At 39.9% G+C, this 9,129-nt stretch overlaps 1 protein-coding gene across 3 annotated transcripts in view; it reads right to left on the bottom strand.

Moving 5' to 3' along the window:
• Positions 1-9,129, bottom strand: part of SH3KBP1 (SH3 domain containing kinase binding protein 1) — a 186,165-nt gene that overhangs the window by 52,503 nt on the left and 124,533 nt on the right. For all 3 annotated transcript variants that reach the window (XR_004082289.1, XM_031061203.1, XM_031061204.1), the window contains exon 6: positions 8,762-8,837. Coding sequence is in view for 2 of the 3 variants with exons in the window: in XM_031061203.1 (XP_030917063.1) it covers positions 8,762-8,837 (76 nt within the window). In the remaining variant the exon portion in view is untranslated. The remainder of the gene's footprint in view (positions 1-8,761; positions 8,838-9,129) is intronic.

Genomic DNA, 9,129 nt, shown 5'->3' with positions numbered 1-9,129 from the left:
CCTGTATCTGACACTTCCTTCCATAGTTCCACTGGTTCAGCCTCCCACCAGACTGCATAAACTGGAAGCATTAAGGACACAGAAGGTTGACATAGCTTACCTATCCCCTTGTGTGCAAGAAAGCAGATATTTATGAATCTATACAGATGGTACAACAATAAATAAGACATCAATGAATGTTAATCCATTAATAACTAAACCACCTGTACACTCAGTGTAAGAGTTTTGAGTATTACTCTAAAGTTTCCTTGACCCTTTTTCCTTTACTGTCTATAAATAAGGACATCATCTCAACTTTCATCTGGAAAATACAGAAGCCAGCACTCCTACTCAGAAATCACAAAAAGCAGTTGTCATGAAAAGCAGTTACTTCCATGTTGCTGTGCAACAGATGAGTATGTCAGTGTGCCTTACAAATAAAAAGGGAATATGTTTTACAGCTGTTAAACTATGCATAAAAATATGTGATAGTCTAAGACAGCAGCTCTAAAAGGACTAAGTAAACTACTCTACTGTTTGTAGAAGGGCATGTGATTTTGTAGAAATGTTCACCTCCCTTTAAATGTCTCAGTTTTCATGACTTCTCTGTCTAGTTAACTTCCATACTGAATGCAGAGAAGTACTGGCAGGCCACAGAAATACAAATTAATTTGAAATAACAGGACTTATTATTTTATAATTATTATAAAGAGAATCTGCATTATCCCACTTGAGGGTATCTGAGGCTCCTCCAGGGGGTCAGTTCAGCTGCCCAGACACCAAGTGCCTTCTCAGATACTTGTGGGTATGTAAGACACATGCATAGTATGCCTGAACCTATGGAATTCCCATGTCCCTCTGGCCTGACAGTTGGAGGCAATTCAAAACAAAATACCCTGGAGGTATCTCAAAGAGTTCAAGATGCAGGCTACCGATTTCAGCCCCCAAGCTTTGGTCTTGTGTCTAAATTTAGATTCAGGAATCTGATGTTAGAAACCAACCTGGTCAGTGCACTAAAGTCAATGGAGATCAAGTCACTAAAATGAGTGAAGCCCTGAGAGCTGCTCCTGACTCCAGAAGCAGACACCCACATTTGATTAGCTGAACCATTTGCTCCCTGGACAGCAGTGACAGATGTCTAGTGGGACCACCCCCCAAAAAATCCAGATATCAAACTCATGATTATAACCCAAACTTAGGGCTCTGACGCATAAGCTCCTTCCAAACTTCTAAAGTTTATTGAGAGGAACACCAACTGTAAAGAGGCAGCCCAGAAATGTACATCTGAAAATTTGCTCTCTGCAAGCACCATCAGCCTGAGAAACTAAATAGTACTAGTAGGGAACAGGAAAGCTCTTCATTTCACACTCCATCATTCAGAAACAGCAAGAACTTTATGTGTCATTGCTTCAAGCAAACAAGAACCTTAGGCTTTACAGATTTCTTATTCTGAACACAAATGTTTGAAATGTTTGATTTACCCATGACCATTACAGTTGGTTTTCTGGCCATGCCCTGTATTAGGTCTGGCTAAGATGGAGTTAAGTTTCTTCACAGCAGCCCACATGGTGCTGTATTTTTCATTTGTGACTAAAACTGCACTGGTAACACCCTGTTGCCCAGCATACCTACACAGCTTTCTTTTTTTCCCCTTTTTCTACCCCTCAAGTAGGCCAGGGTGAGCAAGAAGCTGAAGGGGACACGGCAGCTGACCCAAGATGAGTAAAGGGATATTCTCTGCCATATGGCTTCCTGCTCAGCAATAAAAATGAATAATGCAATAAATGGCTTTGGGGGTGTTTCCATTCCTCGGAGACTGGCTGGACATTGATCCACTGTAGGTGCTGAATGAATTGAGCTACTGAATGGTGGTTGCCTTCGTGTTGCCTTCTTTTTATTTCTCTTTCATTTATTTATCAAACTGTCTTTATTCATTGATTTTCTTGCTTTTGCTTGCTCTGCTCTCTCCCTTACAGGGAGCAAGTGGCTGGGTGGAGCACAGCTGCTGGGCAGGGTCAGCTCACCACACCTCCTCTGGTGTTGCTGAAGAAATAAAATTCAGATGAAGACAACGAACAAAACTTTTGAGGGAAAAGAAGTGAGCAAGGGGAAAAAATCCTTTTCCCTGTTCTGAAAGCAGAGAACACTATGAAATAAACATTTGGTGACTTTTCCAAACTACTGGGCATGTGAGAACCACCAGGTCAGAACTCAGATTCAGAGGGCATCTAACTGCAGCTTTACTGCATTCTGTGGAAGGGTTGGGATGTCTCCTTGTGGACCTGGCTAGGATGCTCCACCTCTCACTGCCTTGTTTTTGAGACAGTATAACAACATTTTATGCAAAAGCTGCTAGAAAGCTGACACACACTAACTTAGGTGGATGCAAAGCAGCATGTAGATAAATATGAAATTCAACACATTTTACACTTCAGTGGCATGCTACCTTAAATTATCATCGTGGGGTTTTTTCCTATTCCGAGTATATCCACACTCTGAAAAGCAGCTGTGCTAAATAATAGATTCAATGAATTAGCCCAGAGTTGATGTAGATGCAACACTGCATTAAAGAAGCTGAGTGCTGCAGACTCAGGCAAGTCTCTAGTTACTGGGAACAAGCTTAGCATTTCTTTTTTGGGATACAGAACTGGCTGGATTCTCAGAAGTAAACAACACCTGAGCCCAAGAAGGATGGTTCCAGAACATCCATTCTCAGACACATACATTGATCCTCCATTCAATAACAGCATCAGCTGAAGATTAAGTGGGAAGCCAAGCACAAAGTACAGCTAAAAGACTGCAAACAGCCACCACAGCATCACTCTGACAGGATGTCTGCAGTGCAGCTTCTGCTCAAGGCATGGATGAATCCCACATGTTTCAGGTTAAAAAATGCTTTGGATAGCAAAGGGCTTGGGTATCCTGAGTCCTATAACAGAGAAGCCTCCCTCAGGCTTGCTACTTGAAGACTGGATATTTGAATTGTCTTTCAGGATGAAGACCCTGACAGACACGAGTGGAGAGAGTGCTGTGGTTTCAGCATCTTAAATATCAATTGATAATCAGGAAGTAAGTTCTCCCTAGCAGACAGATACACTTCTTGTCCTTCTGGTTTTGATGTCAAGAACTCTGTCATCCCATGACCTGTCTACTCTCCCCGCCAAATTCTAAATATTTTATTTCCTTTAAAAAAAATCCAAATTACAGCAAACCAAGGAATTAAACTGTAGAAAAATGTCAAAAATCAACCAAATGATGACGTGGTTCATAAAGTGCCAGGAGAAAAACTTCTGAGAGGCACAAGAGGGAGCTGGGGGAGGCTCATGGCTCCCCTGTGCTCTGAATGCTGACACAGGAACTCAGAGTGAAGGGACAGCCATGGAAAAAGAATATGGTTTATGTACAGTGGAAGTCTGGACTTCTTGAGTACAATTCAGACAGGCCTACACTAAATCACTGAACCCATTGGATCATGCTGCAACAGAGGTCTCCACATCACGGATGGGTTGGGAGCAATGTAAGCAACTGGACAAAGTCAGTCTTCAATCTTCTCCTAAGGGATAGGTAAACATGATTTAAGCAAGCAAAAACAAAGTCAACAGAACTCAAAATAATATGAATCAGATTTAATAAAAGCAGATTAATAAAAGCAGAGAAAAATCTAATAGGCTATGTCACATCAGGACTAAAATTGTCCTCACTCAGCAGGGCACAATACCGCAGCAGAATGTAGAAGCACTTAGATAGGAAGGAAGAAAAGATAAAAGAAAAAAAACTAATTTCAGACACAGCATTGTATAGACCACTGGAATTTGCTGAATTTGGGATTTTCTGAATGAGAAAAAAAAACCCAGAAAAATACTAAAAGTCAAAACAATATGTGCTATTACATGTCTCACAAATAAACTTAAGCCAAATTAAAACTTCAAACTAAGATACCAATACTAAGCATCCCTCAGCTGTAGATGATAAATCTCATTTTTACATTTGACATCCAAAGCTGGGTTTATGCATCACAGACAGTTCTTCCAGAAGCCTCTTTTTCTCCTCCTCACCTGATAAAAATATATCTGTTCCCAACAGCAGCTATCTGGGAAACATTAAGGGAGGAGAAAAGATGATACTCATGAGCTTTTCAGTCCTGTTTTATCAATTCAGCAGTACTTTACTCTGTCAGAGCACAGTCTCTCACTGCACACACACAGCTCCTCCCAACCATGGGCAATGGGCACTGCTCAAGGAACTGAGTGAATGGATAAACCTAAAGAGAATGAGATATTTTGTGTGGGTTGTTATTATGTATCTTTGTGCAACACTGTCTGTCCCCAGGTTGAAAATGTGCCCTTTTTGACAAAGTCTCAACCCCTCGAAAAATCTTTGCCTCAAGAGGGAGAACAATAGCAAGGGGCTGCTTCATTACCCAGGCCATTGCAAGGACAGGATTTCCCTGACAGAATTCAGTGGCTCAATATGTATTTACAACTGCAGGGTAAAGAGCTGATGTCAAGCTACAGACCTGCTCTGGGACTTGGGGTCCTCCAGGTAAATTAGTTTGTTTGTATTTTGAGAGACTGGTTAAATATTATACTGTTCCAACCAGATCTGAGCAAACTCCATTCACTGTATCAGTAAACCCTGCTGCACTTCAAAACCGTGACTCTTCTGTTTGTTCTCCTGCCACACTCCTAGGATGAGCTGAGAGCTTCAAGAAGGCAGTCCACAGACAAACATTCATTCAAGCTTAAATTTCAAAGGGGACAGTGACTCCGGAATTTGCTTTTCCTCTTAGGGCAGGATGACACAATCTCTTACTTCTATTGTTGCTTTTTTGTATCATTAATTTTTGAGGCTTAAATATTTCCCCATCAGCGAAGTACAGCAATCAATATGGACACAAACAGTAATACTAAGCAAGGAAACAAGCAGCATTAAGGTAGTATTCCCTGAGCTTAAACTTCCTCTCTTTGACTATCACTCATAAAATGTTTCTGAAATGCAGTAAAACATACAAAATCTAGTGAAAAATTACATAATTATTACCAAAACCACAAATCAGACAAAAAAAAATCCAAACACTATATTCAGCAGAATTTGGTTTTACTATTAATTGATACACTCAAGACTCATAAATAGATTTCACTAATAAATATTTTCACAGAACTTAGTAAGATATGAACTGTCAAAACATCACCATATTAAAAAAATAGAAATAGGAATATGGTCCTACTAATACATATTCACCATGCAAAAAGATTAGTTGTTTGCTATGATCTTGGTATTCCTATGCAATAGCTTAACTCAAATTTTAAATAGTGAGTGGAGTAATCAAATTAAGTGCTGTGGTGAAGGCACTCTGTGACTTACTGCCTTTGCTATTTTGTTGTCTGCTTATTTATACTCCATTAATGCAGTCTCAGTAATCTGCAATAACTCTCAGATGTTGTGGATCTTTTTGTTTTGCTTAATTTTAGAATCCAACAGAGCTACTTCAAAACTTAGATATATTTTCTACAACATATTCTATTCACCACAAGCCACTCATACTAAAAGTAAGCTATTTCATAGAAAACAATGTATCTCACCCCAGAAATAGGATTGTAAACACTCATGCATTAATGTGCCATCCTATCTACATGGCAGAGATGGAACTTCAAGAGCAGAATACTCCTCTAAATCTAGGAACCCACAAATCTAAACCAAACAGCTCTCCCCTTTTCTCTTCAAAGATGCATTCCCTCATTTGCAAAAGATTAGTGATGTTTTCCAAGGGATCACTCAAATCCTGTAAAGATTTGTACCTTCACTGTGCTCTTCCTTTGAGCAAAAAGTTGTCTTTGGCCCTGAAGAGTCACCACAAAATCTTAAGTCCATTTTTGGGGAGATTTACAAAGCGTTTGGTTGGGAGATGCACCTTAGAGACCACACACCTCTGTCTTTTGCTGCAGCCAACTCACCCCATCGCAGAGCTTAGCCCATCTTGCATGTTGCAGGAGCAGTTGGCACATGAAGTGTCTCAGTGCTGATCACTGCCCCACCGCATCAGAAAAGTTACAGAAAAAAGCAGACTGGAATCAAAGTGTGAGAAAAGTCAGCAACCATCCCTCCTTGATGAAGCCCCATGGGCAGAGGGAAGATGCTGCTGGTACCTGCTTCCTCTCTCAGCTGGCTCAATGCAACTGCATTCTTTTAATCCAGTTTGCACTAAGGTATAACATCATCAGTCATGGAAAGAAATGAGGAAAATTAAAAACTGGATTATTCCTCTCACAACATAACCTCTGTCTTGCTTGCAGCATTCATCTCCAAGAGTAATCCCAAAGGAATCTAAACCATGTATCCAAAAGCTCCCTCTCTGTACTGAACTTAAGTCTATGGATCTTCTGTTTCCTGCTACTTCCTTGGAGAATGGCACAGTATCTGTTTTGTTCAGCAGTTAAAGACTCCAATAAAGACTGGGACACGACCATCCCAGGCAGAAGTGAAAGTACTTGAGGTCCAAGGTGGAATGACACTTTTGTGCTGAACACAGCAATGGGAACATTCACCAGTGTTCTAAGACTGCAAACTCCCTAGGACCGAATGCTTTTTCAAGCTCGTTTGTGGTAAAAAAGTAAAAATTGAATTTTTGAGAAATGACAAATACTATACAGATTATAGTCCTATGCCAAAGTCTGATCATACTCCTCATTTCTGTCTATCAGACATTAATTTTATTATGAAGAAAATGTTCCTCTGCCTATATTAAACACCAAACCAGACTGAAGCATGTTTAATTTGCACTGAAAGGTTTTTCAATTTGAGTGAAGGACAACTTCAGCTGAATGAAATGTGTCTTCAATGATGTCATTTGAGGCTAAGAAAATTATATAGTGGATGGGTTGAATGATGACAGCGACAGAAGAAGGATTTTTCTGGCCAAAAAGGTGCGTCCATGGGAAAAATCAAAGAAGGACCATCCAGAGCCCAAAAGTGTTGATGGAAAAGTGTCTTCCATATACTCAGCCAGAGCTCAATGGATCACGGTAGAAGATACAGTTTTCTAACCATTGGTCAGAAGGTTTCCACACTCAGTTTATAAATGTGAAAATTTGAACCTCCCATACCTTGGGATGGGATTTAGTGAGCAGTTTCAGCTGTCAGAAGTATCAGGTGATGTGGAAAGAAGCAGCCTGGCTTCCCACACAAGGGTCAATGCTGCAGGTGGGAAAGCCCCTGGACCACCCCTTCTGAAGGCACCTGCACTCAGGTCAGCTTGAAGTGCTCAGCCTGCAGGTTGGCAAAGGTAATTCCAAAACACCTTCAGGAGCCCTATTCTGCATTACCAGTTCACACATTTTTCAGTATTTCAAGTTTTCACTTCCTCAGGGCAATTGAAATCTTGCAGTTTTTCTCATTAGAGCCTGCTAGCATGGGAGCACAAGATGAGAGGATGTAGCAAGTCAGTGATTGTGGTGGGGCTAATGGACAATAACTCACTAAAAGCTCTTTTAAGCTGCTTTTGCAACTCTGAGCTGAAAACCTGAACAAACCAGTTTGCAACCACACACTTCCCTCAGACAGACCCTGCTCTGCTGATCCAGATGCTTTCCTACATATGTCTGTATGTGTTTCAGTTCTGAGACAAAATGTTATCTGCCAACTATCTAAAAGGATAAACACATCAGGGAAGAAGGACTGGGCAATATTTAAAGAAAGTCAGCTCTGTTATATTCAGCTTCTTTTCTAAGGTATGTCTATGTTCTCTTCCCTCTTACTCTTTTCCACCAGAATCTGTAACATTTATTTGCAACTCTACATAAATAAAATCAAAAGATGGGGAACATTTATGTATGTTATTTGGTAAGCTGGTTACATATGCCTCCCTAGAACAACATAGAAACATACCTGAAAGATTTTATCATTACTTCATCATTGCTAAGCACTGAAATGATGCAAAAAAGAAGTGAAGGTCAGAGAGTTAGAGAATAGTTTGGATTGGAAAGAAACTTTAGGATCACCTAGTCTGATGTTTCAGTGGCCCCTGCCATGGGCAAGGACACCTTTCACTATACCAGGTGGCTCAGAGCCCCATCCAGCCTGGCCTTGAGCACTGCCAGGGATGGGGCAACCATCCTTCTCTGGGCAACCTGCTCCTGTGCCTTACTAGGCTCACAGTAAGAAATTTCTAACATCTGATTTAAACTTGCTCTCTCTCAGTTTAAAGCCATTTCTCCTTGTCCTGTCACTACATTCCCTTGTAAAAATTCACTCTCCAGCTCTCTTGTAGGTCCCCTTGAGGTACTGGAAGGCTGCTGGAAGGTCTCCCTGGAGCCTTCTCTTTGATTTCCCATACAAACTATACCATGCATACAGTGTTATTTCTGCTACGTAAAGAAATAAAAATAAAATAATTACATTTTTTTTTTAAGAGGAAAAAGGCAAGGGCATTCGCAATGAGAGAAATTTTTCTATGACCTACCTACAAGTTACAACCTGAATTTGAATCTTATTCAACTGTGATTAATTCCAAAGTATCCTCAAGGCTGAAAGTTTATCACATAATTTAACTTGATTTTTGGTGGCAGAAAACTTGAGGTAGGGTCACAAGAGCAAAAACAATTCAGAGAATTCTGTGAAACAAAGCCTTTTGTCTAGGTACCACCTACTCAAAGTTTATCCTAAATATATCTATCTGCATCCGGGCTTTTACATACAGGACACTCTTTTAACAAAAACCAAAGGAAAGCATTCAGCTTGCTTTTAATAGCACAAAGTGCAAAAAAGAAAAACCTATGAAACCTACTTTTTGTTCTGCTGTCCACTTCTATTTTTGTTGGCTCCTGAGTTGCTGTGGCTGGAGGTAATTTCTTCCCAACACTCTGAAAAAAAATAATTATTCTTCTTTAAAATTTGCAGGTTCAGTTAAAAGTTGGACAACATAAAAAATAGTAATGGAAATACAAAATATAGGAGTAGAAAAGGGACAGTAAAGAAAAAGAGGCAAATTATAAACTATACTTATGTTTGTTACTGGGGATTAACTTTTTTAAAAATTATAAAGAATTAGTAAAAATGTGATCCTTTAATTTCCCTCTGCTAATGTTTCTAACATTTTAAATGATAACGCCTTAACACTTCCCTGAGTTTCAGAGAAGACTCACAGAAGTTTCA

This window comes from Geospiza fortis, unplaced genomic scaffold (genome assembly GCF_000277835.1).
Source record: "Geospiza fortis unplaced genomic scaffold, GeoFor_1.0 scaffold285, whole genome shotgun sequence".
Lineage (NCBI taxonomy): Eukaryota > Metazoa > Chordata > Aves > Passeriformes > Thraupidae > Geospiza > Geospiza fortis.
This window is presented reverse-complemented; position numbering and strand designations above follow the sequence as displayed.